Source organism: Corvus kubaryi, unplaced genomic scaffold (genome assembly GCF_017639235.1).
Source record: "Corvus kubaryi isolate FWS band 111438036 unplaced genomic scaffold, C.kubaryi_AGA036_p1.0 74, whole genome shotgun sequence".
In the NCBI taxonomy this organism is placed as follows: Eukaryota; Metazoa; Chordata; class Aves; order Passeriformes; family Corvidae; genus Corvus; species Corvus kubaryi.
The window spans coordinates 18,649,904-18,673,954 of record NW_024582061.1 but is presented as its reverse complement, the minus strand read 5'-3'; the positions used below and the strand labels follow the sequence as shown (position 1 = coordinate 18,673,954).

Here is a 24,051-nt window from a genome sequence, read left to right as displayed (position 1 = left end):
AACAATTTAAAAGGACTGGCACTTTCTGTGCAAACCACTCAGGATGACAAGCCTATTTTCCATCTGTCTGTGCCCACACAGCCGTGCAGGCTGTGGAGATCCGGGCTGTCCTCGGTCACGGCTCGCTGCCACGGGCCCGCCCCTCCCTGCGGGTCTCTGCCCCTCCCGGTCATCACGAACACGAAGGGCCACGGGCCCCCTCACGCCTGGGAACTACAATTCCCAGCAGGCCGCGGGGAGGCGCGGGGCGCGGAGGCGTGGGGCGCGTGCGCACTGCCGTGTCAAGCATGGCTACGGTGCTGTCCCGGGCGCTGAAGCTGCCGGGTAAGGGCTGCGCTCCCGCGGGAGGGACCGGGCGCCGGCCGGGCCGGGCCGGGCCGGGCCGGGCGGGGGCAGGCCAGGCCAGGTACAGCCGCGCCCGGGGCAGCCCTGCTCACGGGAGGCGCGGGTGCCGCTACCTGAGGGCTGCGGGGCGCGTTGCCGTAGTGATGTGGCCATGTGGGGTGAGGCCCGGCGGTGCAGGCGGCCCCTGGGCTCCGCGGGGGGCCCGCGGCCGAGTGGGGGGACGCAGGGGCCGGGGCAGCGTCTCGGGGCCCCGAGGGCGTCGTGTGTAGCAGAGGGAGCCTGGGCCGCGGCCCTGCGAGGGGACTGCGCGGGAGGAAAGAAAGCGCGGAGCCTCTCAGATCTACTCCTGCCGGCTTTTACCCACAGAAGCCAGGCCAGGAGTTCGGTAAGTGCCACTGCGATTACCCAGGTAAATGTTTAAAGGCTGCCTGCCGCCACTGCACCTTCCAGCCAGAGATTTTCAGCGAGATGAAGGGATATTCAAGCATAAAGGGCTATTGTGTGTGGTGAGCAGCAGTCCAATAGCCATTCTCTTCAAGTAAGGAGATGAAAAGGGAATTAAAATACCTTGCCAAACCAGATCTTGGGAGCATGCTAGTTGCTGGTGGATGTACTGTAGATGGTGCCAATGCACCTGGCTGCATTAACTTCAATGCGAAAGTACCTCATTGCTCTTCTGAAAAGTGTCTTGCATTTGGGACAGAGACAGGGCCCAGCTGTGTGCTGCTGGGGAGGGCTCCTCCTTGGCACTACACACCGCCGTGGCCCTGCACTGCCCCGGTCTGTGAGGCTGCACTCAGTGGACTGATGGTACTTTCTTCCTCCATCAGTCCATGAAGGTCACATTAATGTCATCATCAAGGTCCTTCCTGCCATCTTTTCATAACCCTTGCCAGGAGTTAAGGGTTACTTTTAGTTTATGTGGTGCCTGTTGAGTCTCATTCAAAGAAATTTTGTTTGCGAGTCAGTTTCTTACTGGTTTTACGCATACATGTGTGTATATATATATATGTCTGTCAGAGTGGGAAGGAATACATTACCATGAGGTCTCAGATCTCTTCTGGGACCTTTGGAGCCAGCATGATCTGTTTGATACCTGCTGCTGGGAGACACTGATTTGGAAAAGATCATAACAGGCCTTGCAGCTGCACTTAAGAGAACAGTTCTTGCATCAGTCCTTAGGTTAAACTGCAGAAATCGTACTTTTATTGTGCATTTAATTCTTGAAAAATGCAACTTCTGACAGCAATGAGAAAGCAGAAAGCCTGTTGCTATATCTGTTTTTCCTGCTGCATCTCATTAAATTAATTAAGAATCAATATGTGGCAACTTACCTCCTCATGGGCTTAGAGATATGTCTGCAGTATCCACTGACTGGTGCCTGCCAACTGCCAGAAGAATAAACAGAACGTGAAGTGAGTACAACAGACACTGGAACCAGTGTGAAAATTGCACTCTTCTGAAGTTCAAAATCTGCTCTTTTCACTCCAAAGTGAGTGCAAAGAAAAGCCTTTCCAGTCAGTCGAAACCAGAAAAATAAGATTACAATTAATATCTTTGAAGCCATCAGCACAAGAAATTAATATTTTATTATGACTGGGGCCTCATTTCAACACAGATCACCTCATGGGTGCCTTCTTTCCAGATCATGGTCACACGATGATCATCTGTTCTTCACTGAGAGGTCACATTCTTCTGCTGCAGTAGTTGCAAGAGCTGTCTGTGCAAAAACAGCATTTGGCAAATACACGGGGGATTTTCAAAGTCATGAAGTGCAGTTTAGAGACCTACTGCCCTTAAAGGCCAATACGTTTGGGGCATTTTCCCTCTGTTCTGCCTTTGAAAACCTCCATCATCAGTATTTGCTTTTCTTCCAGTGGCTGCAAAAAAAAAAAAAAAAAAAATAAAAAAAAAAAAAAAAAAAAAAAAAAAAAAAAAAAAAAAAAAAAAAAATCAAAAAATCCCGGGTGATGTGACCAGTAGCTTCCTCTGATTGTAACCATGGGCCTCTGAATGGGAACCTCTGTTTTATCACTGGTGCTGTGGAAAAATGGAATATGATTCAGAGCAGGTCAGAACAGAAGACACTTTGTTGACTCTACCTGCAGGAGGGAGGGAACACAGAGCAGCAGGGAAACTGACTGCTGATCCTAGCTCCACACCTGTAAAGTGGATGCAAGGTTTATATACACTTGGAGTCTCTTTGGAAGACAGATAACAAAATGTGAGTTACACAGATTGGTACCTACATAAGGCCGCAGAACTGCCACTTGGTTTAGCACAGAGACTCATTTCTCATGAAGGCTACACTGTGATTATCATTTCAGGAGATATGGTGAGAGTTTGACCAAGAGGCCAGCTCAGATCTTAACATCTCTACTTCCGCGATGGAAAACTGAAAACTATGTATTCCCTGGCAGCTGATTGCGTGCAACAGAAGCAGTTTTGGACAGACTGTTTTCCCCCAGCCTGAGCCTTGTTGTTAACCAGAAAGGAAAGAAATTGACTTATGGAGCACTTATAAATAAATCATCATTCTCTAAATGATGTGAGACTGCCTCTGTTTTCACACATTCTTTACTGGTTTTTATGTTTGTTTGTACTTTTGTGCTGAAAAATCATCTGGGATTGATTAGCCAGATGTGTTATCTCTCCTTCCCACAGTAAGTGACCTAAAACTTGGATGAAGAGTTGTGTTTCTTCTGCTCTCTCTCCAGCCAGGTGAATCATGAGTTACATTTTCTCTGCACCACAGAACAGCCTTGGGAAGCTGAGCTGAGCAGATCCTTGCCAGCATTCCCAAAACACCTACAGATTGGTTAAGGTTCTCTATGAACAGTGGGAGATAAGCGTTTGAATCCTCTGAGATTAGATATATAATTGGGTTTGACATGTGCTACATGAGTGCTCCAACAGCCCTTCTTAAAGGGCAGTACCTTCCCTTATTTTGGCTTTAAAAAAAAAAATTCAGCAGGGCACTTTATGCCTGACTTTACTGAGTGGCTGTGCCTTGTGGGCATGCCGGATAACCTTCTGAGGAAAGATAGGGCAAAAGAGTGTCAGTTTCTGATTCCTAGTCAGGCTTAGACATAAATTAAGACTGAGCAGCTCTCTGCTTTATAGCTCTCTTATAATTCTGCAGATTCTTTCCTATGTAGATCATCAGAAGCTATCATTACTGTGTAGTAGCTGTTTTCTAGCCACTGATCAGTGGTTTTCAGTAGGACAGGTGTTCCTGTTACAGATTGTGGTTCACACCACTGCCAGCATCTCAGTCCCTGCCATTTCAAGGAGTGGGTGAGCCGTATTTTCAACGTCCTTTCTGTCTCGTAGGGATCCAGAACAAAACTGTTCCAGATAAACTGAATTGGCACCAATGCTTTTGGTTGCTTCAAGGATGAACAGCCGGTTCCAGTCTTTTGGTTGACGGTTTGGAAATAAAATAATTAAATCATAGTATATCTGAAGCATAAGTACACTTTGAGTTGTTTTACTGAAGGGTCACCAGTTTCCAAAATTGGGAGCAGTCTAGTTAACATAACTGTCCGACTTTGACTTCCCAGGCTAAATACCATTTACTCTTGGGCCAGCCACGTTTGTTTTTCATGCCAGTCTGACCTGGCTTGAACTGGCACATCTGGATCTGTTGTGAGAAGCCGCAAATACCCTGGCAGTGAGACCTCTCTGGAATTTTTTGTTTGACTGAGTAGTCTTTCGGTCACTTTTCAGCACAACCTACGATATAGACACCTGTGAAATTTACGCTGCAGCCTCTGAGCAGAGAGCTGTGTGCCACCAAGGTCCGTGGCCTTCTGTGCACTTACAGGATGCAGCCAAGGTTATCAAGACTTCCTGAAAAGCCCACACTTTTGAACGCATGTATAGAACAGACCTATGTGAAACAATGCAGTATGTCACAGGGATACACCAGACCAACCCATAAGAATGCAGTATCTCTTGGTTGGGTGCTCTGCCTCCACAAGGAACTGCTTTTTGGACTGTGTATGTTCACAAGATTTTTGAGTCTTTTGTAGAAGCCCCTAGTTCAAAAAGGAAGAGTCTGACTTAGATATGTGAGCTTGTTGGATATTTTTATTTCCTTCTGTTCAGTGTAGGTGAGTTGTCCTGGCTGTTCCACTTAGTGTGGGGCATTTGGTTTTTAGTGGGATTGAAAGCTTTTCTTAAATCATAAAAAAGAAGTTGAATACCACTTATAAGTAGTAGACAGAGGGAAAGTGAAGGTCCTTTTGTGGGGTGAGAAACGAGGAAGAAATGAGATACTTGTGCTGCAAAATACACTCTAGATTATGCAAAATAGGTGTGTTGCACTAACTAGGTACTACTATACATCTGTAACTTGAGCCTGTCTTTAACAGGAAAACCAAAAGTAAGGTATAGTATCGTAGTTAGGAAGAATAATCATGAAAACCCTAAAATTTCCACTTTGTAAAGCCTTCCCATCGTCTTCCTGTCTGAGAGGGGTTACAGCTTGCATGTTTTTGCTTATTAGTTATGCCTTGCATGTATCATGTCAGGAATCTTTGGGCACAAGCTAGTTCCTGTCTCAGATCAGCTTTAAACAAAAGGAAATGAGACAGATACCTCAGATAGCAAAGTCCCACCTTGGAATAGGAGAGAGAGAACCAGACACTGAGACTCTGCAATCATCAGAGCAGTGGCTGTGGCTCCATGCCCAGCCTTGTGGCACAGGGCAGCTCCCTGAGACGTGACCCTCCACTCGTAGCTCAGGGCAGTGAGTCTGCGTGATCTTTCCTGTCACCATAAACAGATGGCACTGGGCTTATGCCAGGGTGTGTGACTGGCCTCTATACCTGCCCTCACCACACTCCCTGTGGCTGTCTAGGGCTTGGGGGAGAAGTCGTCTGTGTGCTGGGCATCTGTGCAGGAGACACGTAAAGCTAAGCTACTTTCCTGTACCACCACCTGAAGTGATCAGTACCACGTTATCTATCTTGGCCAGGCTAAGCACAGGCTGTTGGCTCTGGTGGGAGCAGGAGCAGAGCAGGTGCACTGTGGTTGCCTGCTGCAGGGGTTGGAGCGTTCCCTCACGCAGAGCTGAGCCATGCAGAGAAGGTGGTGTCTTGGAGGAGCAGCCTGATCCCTCCAGACATCAGCATGTTATTGGCCTAAAGGGGCAAAATCATTTTTCCCTCATCTTCTGGGAGAGTTCATGTATCTCTTTACCAATGAAGAAAGTATTAGAATTGAATCGGCCATGAATTCCGTACAGACATATGCATACACATCCATATATGTATACACACACACACATTTGGCTGAGGAAAATAAACTGTCAGCATCTTTTCTCCCACAGCTGCTACTGTGAAACATGGAGAGACCCTGTCATTTCTCTCACACTTCGCACTACTTGGATCCATGCAAAATGCAGACTACTCTGTCATCCCTTCTGTGTCACTCTCCACTGCAGCCTTTTCTCCACTGAGATCCTGCAAAAGTGAGGAACTCATGTTTGTCTCTCTCCATCTTTTTTCTCAGGAAAGAAGAGCCCAGACCTTGGGGAATATGATCCCCTCACTCAGGCTGACAGTGATGAAAGTGAAGATGACCTTGTACTCAACATCCAGAAGAATGGGGGGGTCAAGAACGGGAAGAGCCCTCCTGAAGAGATACAGGACCCCGATTCTGATGTGGAGGTTGGGATGACAAAGCAGCACACATCAGAGACCGCGCCTGAGGGTTATCCTGCAGAGACAGCTGGGAGTTCGGAGCAGAAGGCTGCTCCCTCCCTCATGCCATACCTGCGCACCGCGATCTTTTTGCTCACTGTGGTGATCTCGATGATTCTTGTGTTGGTGTGCGCATTTCTAATTCCCTGTCCCCCTAGAGACTTGCATAACACCTGGAACCGCAACCTAGGTCAGGGAGCAGGTGAGAAAGCCCCAGGAACAGCATCTGGCATGGGGGAGGTGGCAGCTCCCAGGCTGGGCATTGGTGGGAGAGACCTATCTGGGAGGGCAAGGTCCGAGCAGAGGCCATCCCTCACCACTACAGATGCTCCGAGATGATAGACAGGTCGCTGTGTTCTGCTCACTCTTGAAGCTGAGGCCTGTGAAATCTGGCATCAGTAGATAACAGTGCCACAAAATTTTGTTTCTGCCAACATCAAAAATTATTTTGACTCTTCTTCCATCCTGCCTTTTTGTCTGGATGTTGTGCTCTGTTCCAGATGGAGATGCCCACTTTAAAGTACAGTGCCTCCCTTTCTACAGCCTGGACTTTACCAGTACCTCCATGCTGAAGTATGTGGTTGTGTTTGAGAGGAGAGGGTTTGAGGTCTTTGTGTCTTCTAACTAGCTTAACTAACCTTATTCCATTGTCTTTTTGTCCTGCTTGAATTTATGAATCAACATTTGAGATCTTTTGTTATCCTGTATGGGCCACTGGTAACATGTCTAAAGTATCTCCCATTCTGGCTTCTGCAATAAAGTAGCACTGTATTGTGAAATAATTTCTGCCAGGTCTAGATATGTCTCTCCCTCCTTGCTTTCTGCCCCTGGCTTCCAAATCTAAGCTTTTCATAAGATACATGGCTCCACATCACCTCAGAAATTGAAGTGGGAAACATGAATCTTTTTCTGTTAGCTCCTCCATTTTTCCTTTTCCTTTCTCTGACCCAGATGCTACATTTCTGCCTTTCCATGCAATGAAAGATCTTACCATGGTGTGAGCTGCCTGCCCTTGGTGGTTCCTTAGCAGACTTTGTGAGGCTTGTCTACCCACAAGTCTTATTTCTGGGGCAGCCCTCCTCTCCTGGTGTGAAAAAAGAGGGTGGCCTTTTTGACATGCGGTGACTCTGTGTAATTGTTGCAGGTGGTGTGTTATCCCCACTGGAACTGTGTGATGTGAATGGTGATGGCCTCCCTGACATCCTCATTGTCTTCACTGCCTTGATGAATGCCAGTGTCATGGGTAAGCACTGCAGCTCCTTTCCATTCCTCTTCATGTGTTAGTATGGACCTTTGTATGTTTGTCTTACACACAGGAAGAGCTCCTGCCACTGCAAATCCACTGCATTGCTCTTTTCAGAGTTCCTTAAAATTGCTGTGCCTGTGGTTGGTCATGCTTAAAATTTTCATTACAAGCCTGTGCTCATATACCTTTTGGTCAACATCATGTGTTTGCCCTTACCTCATCTTGGGGCAACTCCATCTCTTTGTCCTGCATTTGTGCACACTTACTTTGTTTGTAGGTTAGTGTTGTAGCAAACACCCTCACTTTGCTGCCTTTTTCTCCAGGTCACTCCATATACTTGCCAGGCTCCAAATCATTGTTAATTCACAAATAATAGACTGATGATGGGGAAGCTACTGTGCCTGGCTGTTTCACAGGTATTGCCCTGCTTCCTCCTCCTGGCTGCCTTGCTCTCTTTGTTAGCCCTCACACCCTTCAGGTAACATAGCAGAGCCTGCTGATACTGGCCACCATTATGCAGAGGCTGCCAAATCTGGTGGCATCCTATTGCCCTGGGCTTCTGAAGTCCTGGAGATTCCCAGCTGCCTGCTGTACTGCATCTGCTTATCCTGGCATCACCTGATACTGGGTGAATCTGTTCAGTCTCAGAGATGTATTCAGGGAGCAAGCATACATTGCACAACCTGAAGAAAATTCTTGTGGGAGCAAAATGCCTTGGCTCTTCAAAGAGCTAATAAAAATATTGTTAGAGGATAGGGAAGATGCCTTTCTCCATGGCCCAAGCAAGGCCCTCAGTATTTCACAGCAAGTCCTATAAAAAGAAACCTATGAACATAGAGAAAATGGTAAAATAACTTAAAAAATAAGTGAGAGAGGAAGATACTGTTGACATAAAGGCTGTATTCAGTTCATATAGTCTGTCCTTGCATTCTGTATTTTTGCCATTGCATTGTTTTTATTTTTTATCCCAGATATACATATAGTCAGCATTTTCTGAATGAAACTGGTTCATACCTAGTTGCATCCTGGGCTGGAAGACAAAAACCAGACACTAAAACAGGTGTAAGCAGATCACAATCCAAAACTCACATAGCTGGATATCAGCCCGCCTGTAGCTTGTGCTTGGAGCATTCACACAGTGCCAAGTAGAGATAAGCTTGGGATTGGCACCTGGGGGAGTAAACTGTGACATTTTTAACTGTTTCTCCAGCTTGTACACACAACAGCTGTGAGCTGCATTCAGGACTTAGTTATTCTTGGTCCCTATCAATGTGATGAAGATAACTTGATCTGGGGCAACCCCTTAGCATAAGCCACATGATGTTCAGTTTGAGAAGAGAGTTAGTTTGATTTAGAGAGTGGACTCAGACTTGTATTTAGCCAGTGGCCCATATATGCCCTTTTTGTCATCAGATCACATGTTGTATGTGTTGCTAGTAAGACAGAAGTTGACTGGGTCTGTTGTTATTTTGAAATGTGTGGGAGTTCATCTTAAACTGTGGTATGACCATACTAGGTGGAGATTAATTACAATAACCACTCTGATAGCTGAGGGCAGGCTGAGCTAAAAGTTGATCACATTTGGAGTCAGAGCCAACAGTCAGTTGAAACAGCATAGACTACTTTATTTCACAATTATTTTGTGCTAACTGGTGAATTGGAAAAAGAACGCCGAGTTACACCAATTGGTTTCGTTCAGTCTGTTTCTCACAATAATGAAACTCCTTTGGAAAACAAAGGAAAAAGCTCTCAGACCACCAATCACCTTCCGTTGCTCCAGAATTACAAACAAGCCAGCACTTTCATATGAGGTGACATCTACCTTGGGAGTCACTTAAAGTTTCCCCTTGGTGCTAGCTGTTTTGTTAAGGGAGGAGGGGATCAGAAGAGTCAATCTGGTTTGACAGCGGTAAATTTCACAGGAGGAAGTCAGCACAAAGTCAGCACAACTGAGCACATTGTCCCCAGGAACTTGGTTCTCTCTGCCCAGCTGACCACATTTCTTGCTATGAGCTCAGGTCCAACCTCCACGATTTTCTGGGCTGTTGATGTTCAGCCCAGCTTGTTTGGAGACCACTGCTAGGCTCTGTGGCAGAGAAATTCAGCCACAGGGTGACATTTGACCTTTGGTTTCAGGCAGTGTGGATTTGTCTGTCTTGAACTGCTCAGTTCCAGGAGCTAGAGCTGGAATTCCAGCACAAGGACCCAAGGCAACGTGGTCATAGTAATCCCTCTGATACCAAGGGATTACAGCCTCTCTTTCCTGCCTCTTCTAGGTGTCTCCAGACCCTCCGTAACTGTGGTGGCACTTTCTGGTATGAATGGCAGCACCTTGTGGTCCATCCAGCTTCCAGAGGAGACTCGGAGTCTGCAGTGCAATGGGCTGTCACTGGGGGCAGCTGCAGGGCCTGTCTGCCTTGTTACAGGAACGTCAAAATTCCTCAGCCTTCTCAGTGCCTCCACAGGTAAAGTCAACTACCAGCATATTAGAAATATGCTACTGCTTTGTTGTTTTCTTTGAAGGACTAATAAGCATGAATAATTTGGTTCTGGCACGTCACGGTGGCTGTTAGTGGCACACAGGAAGGAGTCAAAACACTAATGAGTTTCTAGTTACACAGGATAAGAGAATCCAAAACATTTCATCTCTGCGGCAGCATCTTCGTCCTACATCTCAGAATATTTCAAAGTGTTAATCTTATCCTATAGCATCCCCATGTCATAAAGAATATGTAAAGTCTGTTCTCATTAGCATTGAGCTGCTGGTACAAGTCAGGACCTACCTAACAGCACCACAGAGCTGAACAGCATTCTTGGAGAAGTTATATAACGATATACACGACATCCAGGAAACCTTGCAGAGAAATTAGGCCCATAGTTGAATTGATTAGATGTGAATGAATATTGCTTTTTTAATCACTTGATCATGTGAACCTTCATTCTGTGGTTGCTGTTTGTTCTACCACATTAATTCATTGGCAGAAATATTCATAGGTAGGTATAGGGTTGTTTTTGGAATCGACAAAAAGGTACCCTGAAGGCGGGTAACTTTGGGATGGAGGCGTGTGTTAATATTACAGTTAGGTTTTAATGAACCAAGTTCATCCAAGTAGAATGATTTCACCACAGTTGCTGGCTCAGCAACAAGACATCTCCTGTCTCCCCTGGCTGACAGATGCTATGCAGTTTTATCAGCTGCAAAGTAACATCAAGTTCCCCACCCTGCAAGGATTTCTACAGTCTGGCCGTGGTATTCCCACTCCACTCCACCCTCTGTTCCATCCCCCTTAGCAGGTGCTATGGTTGCAGATTGGGGAATCATGGTGGAGTAGGTTTCGGGCATGCCAACCGCATTCCAACCAGGGAGCAGCAACTGTATTTTATCCTATAATTTCCATACCGTTAGAACTTCTGTTAGGATGTGAATATGACTTCTCAAGTTTCCTCTAATTTTACCTGTAGCTATCTTTGCTTGCTTTTCAAATGCTTTTAGGGACCAGGTTACTTGCAAAGTGTTTGCATGGTCAGGACCATGAGTTGCCTCCTTTACCAGCAGTAGTAGTGTTATTAATGTACAAGTTTGGCACTTGGTTTACTTTATCATACAGGGGCAAACCTTATCCTACAGAGCAGCAGCAGCAGAAGAGCATTTTTAAAGATTGAAAAAGCAGAAGTGTCGGCGAAGAATGATGAAAAAGTAAAAGCATCAAATTTAATTGTTGCCTTTTTTTGATGTTTATTTGCAAGTTTGCAAATCTGGTTTTACTGAGTTCCCAGGTAGGTCCATGCTGGACTGCTGAACCATTTGACATCCTGTCTGCTAACATGCTTTCACCCTGAGGTGGAGTGAGCATGTCGTGCTGGAGTGGTAATTTGCTGCTGGGAATATAACTGAGACACAGATTTGCACTTTGAATATCAGAACTACCCATCTGTTCCCTTTCCTCACATCTACCTCGCCTTTTCTGCTGGCTGAGGCAAACAACTGTTGTCCTGCAGAGCAGCACTCTCATTTAGGTTCTCCTTCCAAAAGTGAACGTTAAATATTCTCTGCTATTTCAGAAATTGTTTAGGGCTCAGGTATTTTAGAGAGATGCTAAGAAGGAAGCAGAGTAGGACTTGAAACCTGAATCAAAGGCAATCTGAAGAAATGCTGGGAGAAGAATTTTGCTTGCCACTGCAGCTTGTCTCAGTTTGTAAGTTTGTCTTTCTCCTTCACACAGAATGGGAAAAATAATTTCTCTTGCTCCCTTTTCAAGAAGGTTTTGTGGAACCCTCTAGGGATGCCCTCTGGTTGCCCTAATACGTTAGGTCCCTTTTATCCTGTTCTTCCCACAGGCAAGACCATCTGGACACTGAACTCCATTCACCTTTCAAGTGGGATCCTGGCTGCACCAGCTGCAACTCTTCCAGATGTAGATGGAGATGGGATTAGGGATATTGTTGTTCTGGCTCTCAAAGAGACACAGGTACAGCATATCCCTACTCGAGGTTTGGAAGGACCTTTACTCTTTGTGTAGAGGAAAAACAGCCTGATGTGGAAGGACTGTAATGGGAACCGCAAGAGCCCCTAATTTTCATTCGCTTGGATTTTGCTGAAAAGCACCCTTTTTCTTCCAGTAGGTCAGAGCAGTGAGATCAAACAATAATGACACTACCTGCATTCTTGACAGCTGGGGATGAACAGAAGGGTCATTATTTGCACCTGACTGAGACTTGAGAATTATTTGTTTCTGTTCAGTGCATGTGTGGTTTGAAGTGTAGGGATGGATCTCTGAAGAAAGGAGCATTTAGCTTATCCGAAAGAAAGAAATACTTGTGTGATTGATTCAGATGCAGATTTCCTTTACGTTCATCCCTCCCCACAATCCTAACTTTGATGTTGTTAGAGGAACTCAGGTTTTTGAAGTCCCTTTTATATTTGATGCATTTGTGTCAAGAGAAAAACATTACTGTAAGATGCCCAGGAAGCTGGACTGAGCAAAGAGAAAGCAAACACTATCTATGCCTTGCTGAGGGGGAAAAGATCAATGGAGCTTCATGCTGTGGGGCTGGGGGAAGATTCTGGGTGCAGAAGTGCATGCAAGCACTTCTGAAAGATAAAAATCTCTACCTCTCTCTCTTTGCAGCCCGATGTGTTTTTCATCTTGGTATCAGGAAAGACTGGAACTGCTCTGGGTGGGCCTGTGAAGTACAGCACCAACGGAGAAGGGAAAGTGATTGGCCCCCAAGTCCACATCACCAGCCGGGGAGCCATCTACATCCTGTTTGGTTTTGGTAAGGTGCACCTTGGGTCTGCAGCACTTCACCTTCCTGAGAAAACATTTGTTGTACCTAAAATGGTCCAGAGCATCCCTGGAATATTTCTGCCATGCCTTCTGCTGTAAAAGCTAGGAGAGCGAAAGCACAAGTCTCACTGCCATGGTGTGGAAAAGTCCAGGAGCACCAATACCTGCTAGTCTTCAAAAACCTTGGAGTTTCCCAAAGGCACATCATGCCAGGAAAGTTCCAGCTCTGGGCATTTCCTTGCCTTCTACCACAACTGCAGTGGTCCCAATCACCCTCTGTTCTACTAGGTTATCTTTTGCAGTCAGGACTCTTCATCTTTGCTCTTCCTGGCAGGTAATGTTCAAGCAGTTGCCCTGAGGGATATCTTTACCCAAGCCAGAAACCGGGACAACTTTCCTGCAATGCTGCAGCAGGAGGAGCCAGAGTGGGAAAAGCACAGATCTGTCAACCTGTCAGAGCTCATTGGCATTTACAGGTAGAAGATGGACTTGTCATCTTGCTCCTTCTGGGAGAGGAAGGGAAGGGTAGGCACTTACTAGTGCTCCCAGAGGTGGTCGCTTCTACTTCAATACTGTCCTTCCTTCACTGTCCAGTTGATAACTGGGGAATATTGTGGGGAACTCATCACTTCCTCCCTGTCCTCTGGTTGTCCTAGCCAAAGAAGTGCAGAGTATGATAAACGGGAGACCTTAGCTTCTTCTGTTCCTTGTTCCTTTCTTCAGCCCCATATGCATAGCTGAAGGGAAAAAAAGAAGTGTTCCCAGCTAATGGAGTCTCTTTGAGAAGCTCGGTCTATGTGGGCCTGGATTTCTCGGCTCATTCTTTTTTACTGCCAAATTGTGGGACAGGCCTCTATAGGAATAAAGGGAGGGAGCAAATGTGAACTCGCAAACTTCACGCTTTTTATAGTAACTCATGATGTTCAGAAGACCCCATATTTAAATTAGCTCACTTAACTGAGGAACCCACATCACTGGGGAAAAGATGGACTTCTCCAAGTACAGCTCAAATCTTTGGTAGCAATTGCCATGTGGAAAGGCAGCTACTGCTGAGATGTGCAGACTCAAGCCTTGATTTCCTCTCTGTTTTCCATTTGTCCCAGTGAGGGGGTTGACTTCCTCCAGACAGTGAAAACACCTGACACAAACTGCAGCAACCTGCTCATTACAACCAAAGAGAGCTTGATCCTGCTGAGGGGACAGGACCTGGAGCCCCACTGGACCCTGGAGCTGCAGAATATCAGCAGGTAACTTACTGGGAACATTTTTCTGTCCTATTTCTTCCTGTAACATTTCCTGACTTCCAGTTGGAAGCACATGTGTTCCTTAGAAAGCAATTGACAGTAATTGTCCAAGTCTGCAGAGGAATCTAAGAACTGGAGGTGTGTGTTCTTGAGCCAAGTGAGGAGGGCAGGGGGAGCAAGGAACAGAAGGCTGGCAACTTGAGCTGTGCTTGTGAGTGACCACAAATAAGGGGCTTGATTCAGGTACCCGACACTGAAGTCATGGGAATGATGGGGCATTGGAATTCAGTGAATTACTGATGTGTGATTCAGCCCACCTGCTGTCCAGGGCTTCAGTGGAGAGGATCAGTTACATTAGTGATGTTAAGAATTTAGAGCAGGTGAATGAGTATGGCCCAGAGATCTTAATGTTCCTTGAAAGCTGAAAATGAGCGTTCTGATGACAGTCAGCACACCATCTATACTTAATGTAAACCTTAAAATAATACTGCTCATCCTCTAATTTCACACATGGAAATTAAGTCATTTTCCAGATCTTGTCGGTTGGTAATAACCAGCAATTTCAGCTTGCCCAGTATTAAATATTTGCAAAGGGCAGTTGGGCACAATTGAGGGAAATTATATGGGAAACAATTGCTTGCTCTAGTATTGAGAATAAAGAAAGCAGCTCTCAGCTCAGTTTTACCCAACTGTCAAGAGCATAAATGGGAAGAAGGCACTGGAACTTCATTAAGAAAAAAAAAAAAGTGTGTTCAGCTATGTTTGATATTCAGGTAATGTCCACATTCTTGAGGGCTGATGGGTGACATAAACCATGACTTTAGGAATGGGTTATGGCTAGTTGATCGTGCTGTGGGGAAAGGAAATGGACTAGGAGTGTTTTGGGCCCAGAATCTGCAGACTTCTGAATGTGTCTGGCATCGAGTTTAAAGGGTAAGTGTGTACTGACTAAGCAAAGCCACTTCATAGGTGCTGTAGAACCAGTTATACACAAGAAATTTCTAAATGGATGCAGTAATAAATTGGAAAATACAAATCAAGAAGGATTGAAAACTTCTTTGCCAGTGTGGTTGAAGTTGGAAGGCTTCTCTGGAGATTGCCTAATCCCACCTACCTGCTCAAGCAGACTCAGCTAGAGCAAATTACTCAGGGCTGTGTGCTGTCAGGTTTCAAAAATCTCCAAGGATGGAGACTTCACAACATCTCTGGGCAGCTAGTATTCAAGGTTGCTGCTTCTTCCTGTTTCCTGACCTCCTAGGGGACAGAGTACAATACATGTAGAGGAGCTGTCTGATAATCATTGAAAAATAATGAAAGCAATTTATGTTCTAGGCCATTGTGCTGAAGTCCTGGACTACCTGTTTTCTCAGAGTTAAGAAAGACAAAATTTGCTGCACTGAATGTATTGTGGGCAAGCATTTAATTAAGAGGGTTTTTTGGATTGTTTTAGAATTTAAGTTCTACGTAAGCACCACAGGCTGGGGGACAAATTCAGCTCAGGGATGTTACCACAGAGTCAAACTGACTGAATTCCTTGTTAGACAAAGCTTACAGAGTCAGCTGTGAGCGCCCCTTTTCCAGGGTTAACCTGCCCCAAGTACACCACGTCATCCAGGCAGACTAAGTCCAGACCTGTGGGAATAATTTCTGAGAAAACCCACATGGCTACTGCAGATGTGCTGCATTTCCAGATAGCTTTTGACAAGATCCCTGGAAAACCATAAAGGAGAATCAGTAGTCATAAAACAAGGGCGAAGTTCTGAGACCATGAAATTGAGTAAGCAGTTGCAAATTGTGTTGTAAATGGATGTTTCAGATGAGAGAGGATTAATAGCAGGTTGCTGTGGGGATTACTGTTGGGCAGAATAATTACTAGCCTTCTGGTTCATTTGAGAAAGTGCCCAGGGGATTTTTCACTTGATTGGTAGCATCCGATGTACTTAAGTCTGTCTGCATTCAGTTTGTGGGATCTGCCACTGACTCTAACCCATAAGGGACATGAGAAGAGGCACCTTAGGAGATGTTTTGAGTTTGTGGTCATAGGATAGAATTGCCTGCTACTTCCTTTTGTTACTGGAGAGCTTTCAAGCTATAGGAGTGTCTCATGATACTGCCTTGAAAGCAACACCTGGTTGCCAAAGGTGTCTGTAAAGCAAATGACGTTGTTTGATGTCGTAAGTATAAAGTCAAGCCACTGCAGTACTGTGGGATTGCTGTTCAGGAACCATTCTGTCATGCACATTTTAAAGGAGAAGCTGGAAAAAAACCTGAGAAAAGGTCTGGAAAAAATGTTTTAGCATGGAAGATTTGAATTCCTGAGTTTATATGATCAAAGAGAAGCCCGAGAGGTGAGTTCATAAGCATGTGTAAGAAATAGAAGCTAACAGGCATAGCAAGAACAAGTGCCTTGAAGCAAAAGCCAGTCATGTTCAAGAAAATGAAGATGCAGGAATGTTTCTTTGGGTGAAATTAATCATTAGAACTGACTCTCATGAGAAGTGATGAATTAATCTCATCAAAGATGAGGCAAAGTCAGCCTACTGATACTTGGTTAATTGGGTGAAACACAGTAATCTGTCATAAATAAGAGGAGAGAGGATATACTCTGATGATCCTGCCTTGCCATAAAATCTCTGGTTCTGTGAATTTTGTGGACTCAACTGTGCTTATTTAGAACTTTGTGTCTAGCTGTGGTGAATTGAAGGAAGACAGAGGCAAGGCTCAGAAAGCCAAAAGCAAGCAAGATGTTTAAAAAACAGTGTAATGAGAGATATTAATGTGTTATGTCACCCAGAAGTGAGAGGATGAGAAGGGACTTCATTTAACCTGTTTAAGGTCATAAAAAGGCTTGTAAACCTGCTAGCAGTAAGAATACAAGGAATCATGGGCTGACATTAATGGCGAGTATATTAAGATCCATTTCACACAGCTAAGGCAGCCTGGGAAATCCACTTTCAGCAGGAGGTCAAATGTGCCAATGCATTTTGGAAGGACTGGATAATTTTCTATAATTACAGCAACAGTTGTACAGGTTCTCGTGCAAAGGAAAGAATGATAGAGTCATGTACAGGGAGATAAACAGATGTCCACACAGCCCATCAAGGGATGCCCCCCCCACGGACAACTCTGAAGAATGGCTGACAGGCACCATGGGCTGCTTTACCATTTTTCACTTTTCTGATCCACCAACAAATGATTCCTGGCAGTCAAAATAATTCTGAGTGGATGAAAGATCATATTTAGCATGACAAATCCTGCGATTTTAAGAGGCAGAATGGAGGATGAAGGCAATTATTCTGCCTCCATCTGAAATGGCTTTTTTTCTACCATGGGGCTGAGTGTTTCTTTTTCCAAATTTACAGCCAGCCTGTACCAGGTTACTTTGGTGCTGACCAAACTCTGGACTTCATGCTGCAAGCACAGACTGGAGATGGGAACAAAAAGGTAAAACAGGTGAAGGCAAGGAGGGCAATGGCAGCATAGGAGTGGGGGAGGTTGGCTAAAAGGAGACAAACATTCTCTGGTCCTTGCTTTTCCCATTTCTTTGGCTGGCACTCATTACTGTGTGGCCACAGGCACGAAAGGGAACAGCACAGGCCATGCTTCTGCAAGGGGGCTCTGCATACCCATGCCTTGACACCCATTAATGCTCGATCTCTCCATGCCTTGAGGTGGTGGTGGTAGACGGCAAATCTGGCCTCCCTGTTTGGAACCAGGAACTTCCGTGGCAGAGGCAACAACTCGATGCACTCTCAGTCATGACTTTGGACAAGAAGTCTGTTTTTCTCTTCTGGGCTGACGAAACACAGCCTGTGTTACAAAGTTTGGTGAGCACGCATCCTTTCTTCACTTCGAGGTTTCTCTGTGAAGCACATGCAGTCTCTGTCTTTTATTCCTATTGTCATTGAACTTGAAACCTAACATATAAGAAGGCTGTCAGGGACATCTCTTACTTTGACATTCTGACTTCTCTGAGCCTGAACACAGGAGGTTTTGTGTGTAAATTCTTCACCGTAAAGCTTTGTTGACAGAAATTTTGCATCCACAAACCCGAAAATTTGTGAATTTCATTTTTCATGCAGCACTGAAGAGTTGTTACTGCAGATTTGTTCCCAGCCCAGAGTACTTCTGTCCATGCAGGAGCACAGTTCAGCATGGAGACTCAGACATCCTGCCTGTAGCTTTGCCCATCAGGCTGCATAGGACAGAGCTAGATTTCAGTCTTACCAAACAGAAGATGTGGAGCAAATTCTGTTTTAGGGAGAAAAAGATGTCAGGATTTCATCTTTATAAAACCATAGATTTTCATTCTCTGATCCATATGAAAACAACACAGTGTCAGAAAACTTTATTTTTTGACAAAGCTAGACTCCCCTTTGCTAGCCAGCTGTTAAGTTTTTGTCTCTTGCATTCCAACAGCAACCTGGTCCCAGACTTGAACGCCCAGGGCTGCACCACCTCTATCTCCTCCATCCTGTTTTTCCTACAGTCCTTTTGGACCTCACCAATGCAACAGACAAAGTCATTGCTTCAGCAGGTGAGTACAAATGGAGGAGAAACAACCTGGGCTAGAAATAGGAAGAGAGGAGAAACAATGTGAGAAACAATGGGCTGTAGCTGTGCCTTTAAAGGTAGCACCTAAGGTCCATCACACGTAGGATAACAGTGGGAAATAAGATTCATCTTCCTCCTGTCCACCCCCTAGTTTGCAAATAAAAGATCCACAAAGTTTCTTACACATGTTTAACCAACGAAAGGTTCAAGTTTGATTTAATGCATGTTTTACACCAGAGAAGTTCTGTTGCTTTCCATGGAGCTATTTATAATTTAGTGCAGTGCATGGAGAATCACTATAAAACTTTTCTCTGTCACCTCAGATACACTTCTGCTTTTGTTGGCCATCTCCTGCTCTTTGGGATAGCAGCTGTGCTACTTCTTCCTCTTTCTTTTTGTAAGGGGGAATCCAAAATACTTAAGCATATTTTCAGGGAAAAGTAGATCTGCATTTAACATCTATACAAGGTTGTACAGTCCCTGTTGGATTTCCTTGCTCTTTCTAAAGCTGTTCGGCAAATAGCCAGCCTCTTGTGCATGGCAGTGTGGGATAAAAGATCAGTTCATCCAGAACTGAGAGAAGTAGGCCAGGAAGCATAGAAAAACTGCTGCATAGTAATAACATCTAATTGGACTTGTATCAAAAACACAGTTCAGTCAAGAACAAATAGAATACTGTTTTTAGAGGGGTTTTTAAGAAACTGGGATTTCTGAGGTCTGTACAGATCATTCTGTAGTGACTGGAGGCACCTGACTTGCCAGTGCTTTACAAATTTCCCCTTTTATAGAGGTAAACAATAACTACTAACAGATGTGGGAAGGAAAGCTGAAAGTGAACTGTATTTTTGAAATATGTTCATATCCTATGTCAAGCCCAAAAGCATAACCTGTAACAAACCCTTCCACTTCTGATCTATATTTCAGTTTCTTTCCATGGAAAAATGTTAAAATAATTTTTTCCTTATCAACTGAGGTACATGGAATTGTAAAGTCAGATTGAATATACCCTCAGTCCAGTGGATGTTCTGACTGAGTAAGGGCTATAAAATTCCTTTTGGAAGAAACATAATCATTTACTCTTCACCACTATTTTCTTGCCCTTTTCTGATGGACCAGTTGGAATTAATGATCTCCAAAAGGATGCATTTCACATCACTGTGACAACAACTGCAACCTCTGAAAAACAGCCAGGATTTCTCTCGGTCAGCAAGCTGGGCCTGAAGTGGGCCATGATGAGTCAAGGTCGAATGGTGTGGTTAAAGGACAGCAGGACTCCAAAAATCAGCCGTGGAGAAGTGAGGCGATTTCTTGCCCGGATGAAATTTGCTGACTTTCCTCAGAAGGTGAGATTGTGCAGGAATCCCTAATGAAATCCAGGCCTTTGAAAACATCTGGTTTCTTCCCTACAGACACAGTTAAGGTGCTCTTTGGGATGGAAAGAGACTGGTGGGATGCAAAGAGACTGTTTGCAAGATGACTGGCTGCCCCTTTGGGCATAAGCTGGACAGATTGTGAAGCAAAGATGTACTTTGGCAGTTGAACACAGCACAGGATCTTAGAAAGAAACAGGGGTGGTCATCATAAGAGACTGAGAGACTTGCAGAGGGATCAGGGAGGTGGGACTGAGATCACTTGTTTTGACATAGGCAAACAAGGGTCCTCCACATAGTGGTGCCCAGGTTCTGTTGCCGACTTGTAAATTACTACCTTACCAGACTGGATGATAATAGATTTTTGCTTTAATGTTTGTCTGCCTTTCCTTCTTCAGCTCTAGCCTGGTGGTTCTTCAGATGTTGGTTGGACCTGTGGCCTGTATGGGGAATATAGGAAGCTGCTCTGTGTATCTTCAGGAAAACGGCTACATAGAGGGAATGGGAGCTAAAAGCACTTCCCCTTTCTTCAGCTATCTGGGGAATGCTGCTGGAGGCAGGTTTGTCCTAGGCAGACCTGTTCTGTACCAGAGAAACCTTGTTCAGCAACTCCCCGTCCATATGCTGTTCTTGCATGCTTCCTTCCAGGTAACACAGAAATGTGAATTTAGAATTTATATACATATATATATAAAATCAGGCTTTATATATATATGTGTTAATTTATACAATATATGTATATTTTTTGTATGTTTAATTTATGAATGAGATTTAGGACACACCTTTTTATGTCCAAATACTGTTCCCAAGCAGTCTAACAAGCTCTATGCCTAGAGTGGGCCATGATGAGTCAAGGCAAGTGGTGTGGCTAAAGGACACCTTTAATCTTTTTATTTTTGGAGAGAAGCCTCTGACTCTTGCAAGGTTAGTCTTATCTACGACTTCCCCTGTGCTCTCAGCTCTCTTGTCCATGCTGCTACCAGACTCACAAACAAACTAGTTCTCTGGCTGAATTATCTGATCTAGAGAAAGATGGTCTCCACAGCATTTGCCAGCCCCTTGCACTTGTGTCTTTCTTTCCCAGTTCCAAGTTCAGGACACCCAAGTTCAGGTGTATGCGTGTGATGTAGAAGTGGAAGGTTCACAGCTTATTTCTCTCCATCCTTAAGCTTTGTATGAACCCAAATTGTGACATCACACTGCAGTCCAGTGGGCAGAGTCCCCCTTTGCAAAAGTATCACAGCCCTCTTGGGATAGAAGTCCAGTAGATCCTGACTGATCTAAAGTGACTAAAGGTCACTCAGTCTAGTCACAGAAAAGCTGATTCTTACGCTGCTGCTTCAGGATTTAGAGGCTCAGAGACAGAACTAGAAAGCTTTTCTGTGCATTTTAACCCTATTCTGGGCTCAATATTGCCATTCGCTTGCCAGCCTAGCCCTGTGTGTAGCTCCAGGAGGAACAAGGTACCCCTGGGACACATTTGCTCACAGTGTGTTAGGTGTTTTGAACTGTGCCCCACAGTGTGCCATCCTTCTCCTGTATTGCATTTGAAGAGCATCTGTATGAATTTTCTTGTCATAGAAAAGACTGTATAGAAAGGAATCATTTTGGTACCCCAGTAGTTCCCCACAGTTTAGGGCAACAATATAGGAACTGCTTTCCTAGTATGCCATTCTAAGTTTGGCCTTTGACATTAAGCAGAGCCAGGCTGAGATGAGGATTGCAAAGGACTCTTCTGTCTAGCATGTGCCCTTCCAGCCTCCCCACATTTCTCCATGAGTGGTGAAGTGACAGCAGACTTTGACCCTCCTTCCAGATGGGCACGTTAGCCATGGGTTTACTCTCCTGGGCCTTTGACACCTCTCTTTTCTGTATCACCCTCTCTCTCATCCCACATCTCTATATAAAGCTTCCAGGATAGCCCTTCAGGATTAGCTGCAAGCCCCAAGGCTGGTCCTTGGGCCCTGATCTCCTAATGTCAGAGCCTGTGAACAGTTTGTATATGTTAAATGGTATTTTCATGTAAATAGCTTTGTATATATTAGCACAACTGTAGCAATGCCTCTAGGCCTGGCATTTTCCTCCAGACAGGGTTTAGTGTTAATAGTGTTTAGTTAATAGAGCTGCATAATAGGACTGAAAGTGTGAGGACCAGTAACGTATGAGGGATTAAACAGGAGTGCCTCTTCCCTCCTGTCCAGCCACCACCTTGCTGGGAAAGGTGAAGCGGCTGTTACCTAAGTAGTTACTCTTCTGAGATTCTTCCTGAGAGAACTGATATTCGAGAGCAGTGATGTTAGCTCCTCCTTAATGTGAATTCACCCTGCCCACACCCCCCACCCCTACTGTGAATAAAGAGTCTGTCTGTATATTGTTGGGAAAATGTATTTGAACTGCAGTGAAGCAAAATAAATACTGTGTACAGCATCATGTGTCATATGAACCAATGTTTCACCTTTGAGAGATTATCAGTTTGCTTGGGGTTTTGATTAGTGGGTTGTTTGCAATATTTTTACAAAGGGCAAAAAGGAACAGATGAGTAGAAGTAATGCAAAAAGCAAAGTCCAGCCAAATTCTTACAGATTGTGAAGAAACAGTAAAAAGAGGCAGACAGCAAAGTACCTCAGAATGGGAGATTTTTGGGCAAAAAGCAAGAAGGGAATAAGTGGGAGTCATTACAGGTAGGAAAGAGAGGAGAGATGTCTGAAAGCTACCCCCTATTTCTACTGCACCACGATTTTTAATCTGGGGGCAGGGAGAAGAAGATTTTGGGCTTGGAAAGTAAGAATAAACAGGGTGTTCAGAGAGGGTGACAGCCAGTCAGTATGAACACTGATGCCCTTCACCATAGCACTGAACTGGAGCAGTTGATGGAAGGTCAATGTGACACCACCCAGCAGTGCAATTTGCCATCTGGATGGTGCTATCTATTCCCAAGTGCAGTACTGGGATTGGGACATCTGCCTCAACTCTGAAAGTGCTTGGAGACAGCTGGCACCAGCATGTCCCTCCAGTTTCACCCTTGTCAGATGAGGGCACCCATCACACTGTATGACCAGGGAGGACCCCCAAACTGCTACTGTAGCTGCCCTGACCCAGTGCCTGCCTCCTCACTCCCCGAACTGTAGAGAAAGGAAGAGCTCCCCAAAACTTGCCAGTGCTTGGTTCAGAGCTCTTGTGCCTCCCAAACCCCACTGCTCTGTCCCTGTGCACTCATCCCTAACAGCGATCCTCCCCGATTGTCTGGGCCAAGACTTCATCCAGGTCCAGCTCTGGTTCCCGCTGTAGTATTTTCTGCTGCAGATCAGTGTAGAAGTCAACTCCCTCAGAGACTGAGTGGAAGGCCTTGCCTTTGGGCTCATAATAGCTGCTTATTTGCTGTATGAAGCACTGGTGGTGCTGAGGGTGATCCTTGAGGCTCCCATCGTATCCCTTGATGTGGTTCCTTTTGAACTCCAGTATCGTCTTGGTGTAGGTATTGAGAGTGGTGACAGCAGAGGCCATGCAGCAGGTGAAGGAGGCCCAGGCCATGCTACCAGAGACACACAGAAGAAGCACATGCTGTGAAAAGCCATGTAGGGTAAGGGACACTGTGACACACCCCAGTTCTCCCTGGTTTGCCAGGCAGAACCTACTGGGCACAGACATGAACTAGAATGACTAAGGTTAATAGCATTAGTTCTTAGTGGTTATCCCACCACAATAGCCTTCTTAGATCAGTGGGATAAATATTGGTCATCCACATCACAGGGAAGGGAGTGATAGAGGGAAAAGGGCAGCAGGAACATCTGTAACTGGTCAGAGCAGGAGAGCACAGCTTGGAAGCAAGTTCTGTGTTGCAGGGCTGCTCTTACTGTGCATGAGGCTTGTCTACCTGAGTGTAACCAAATTGCCATCCGGGCATTTGATGTCCACGGGTGACACACGGCACTGGGGTGTTTAAGAATCAATGTGGTCATCAATAAAGCATTGCAAACTGAACCTGCACTTTCCATGGGCACCTGCAAGGCTCATCCAACTGTTCCTCAAGTCAGGTATGTCACATCAGCTGTGTTTGGCTGCTTTATCCTTTGGAGAAAGCCACTTGAGCCACTTGCTTTGTGCGGCGCTTCTTCCTGGCTCACAAGTGAGGCTGTGGTCTATCGCCTGCTTTCTCTCCTTCCTGCACGTAATACCATCTTGAGGTGACCTTGGCCTCCAGTGCAGCTGCCAATATATGGCCAGGCCAGCACTAGAGAAGATGGTGTGACTGCTGGCTGGGGGCTGAGCTGTGCCCACATCTTTAGGCACATGTCT

General features: G+C 45.2%; 2 protein-coding genes across 7 annotated transcripts in view; one reads left to right on the top strand and one right to left on the bottom strand.

Annotated features, from left to right (window-relative positions):
• Positions 1-228: 228 nt before the first annotated feature.
• FAM234B (family with sequence similarity 234 member B) lies at positions 229-22,182 on the top strand. 2 transcript variants are annotated; one of them, XM_042050501.1, is made up of 13 exons: positions 229-324; positions 5,863-6,255; positions 7,198-7,296; positions 9,576-9,764; positions 11,638-11,768; positions 12,429-12,576; positions 12,922-13,063; positions 13,691-13,834; positions 17,194-17,275; positions 17,503-17,658; positions 18,251-18,368; positions 19,502-19,728; positions 20,154-22,182. In XM_042050501.1, exons 1-13 carry the CDS (start codon positions 288-290, stop codon positions 20,157-20,159), a joined length of 1,872 nt encoding a protein of 623 aa, XP_041906435.1. In that variant the 5' UTR covers positions 229-287; the 3' UTR covers positions 20,160-22,182. The 2 variants fall into 2 exon arrangements, with proteins under 2 accessions (XP_041906435.1, XP_041906434.1); XM_042050500.1 differs by having other exon boundaries at positions 18,248-18,368.
• Positions 22,125-24,051, bottom strand: part of GSG1 (germ cell associated 1) — a 92,021-nt gene continuing 90,094 nt past the window's right edge. For all 5 annotated transcript variants that reach the window (XM_042050507.1, XM_042050502.1, XM_042050505.1 and 2 more), the window contains one exon: positions 22,125-23,287. In XM_042050507.1, coding sequence (XP_041906441.1) covers positions 22,975-23,287 — 313 coding nt within the window. In that variant the 3' untranslated portion in view covers positions 22,125-22,974. The remainder of the gene's footprint in view (positions 23,288-24,051) is intronic.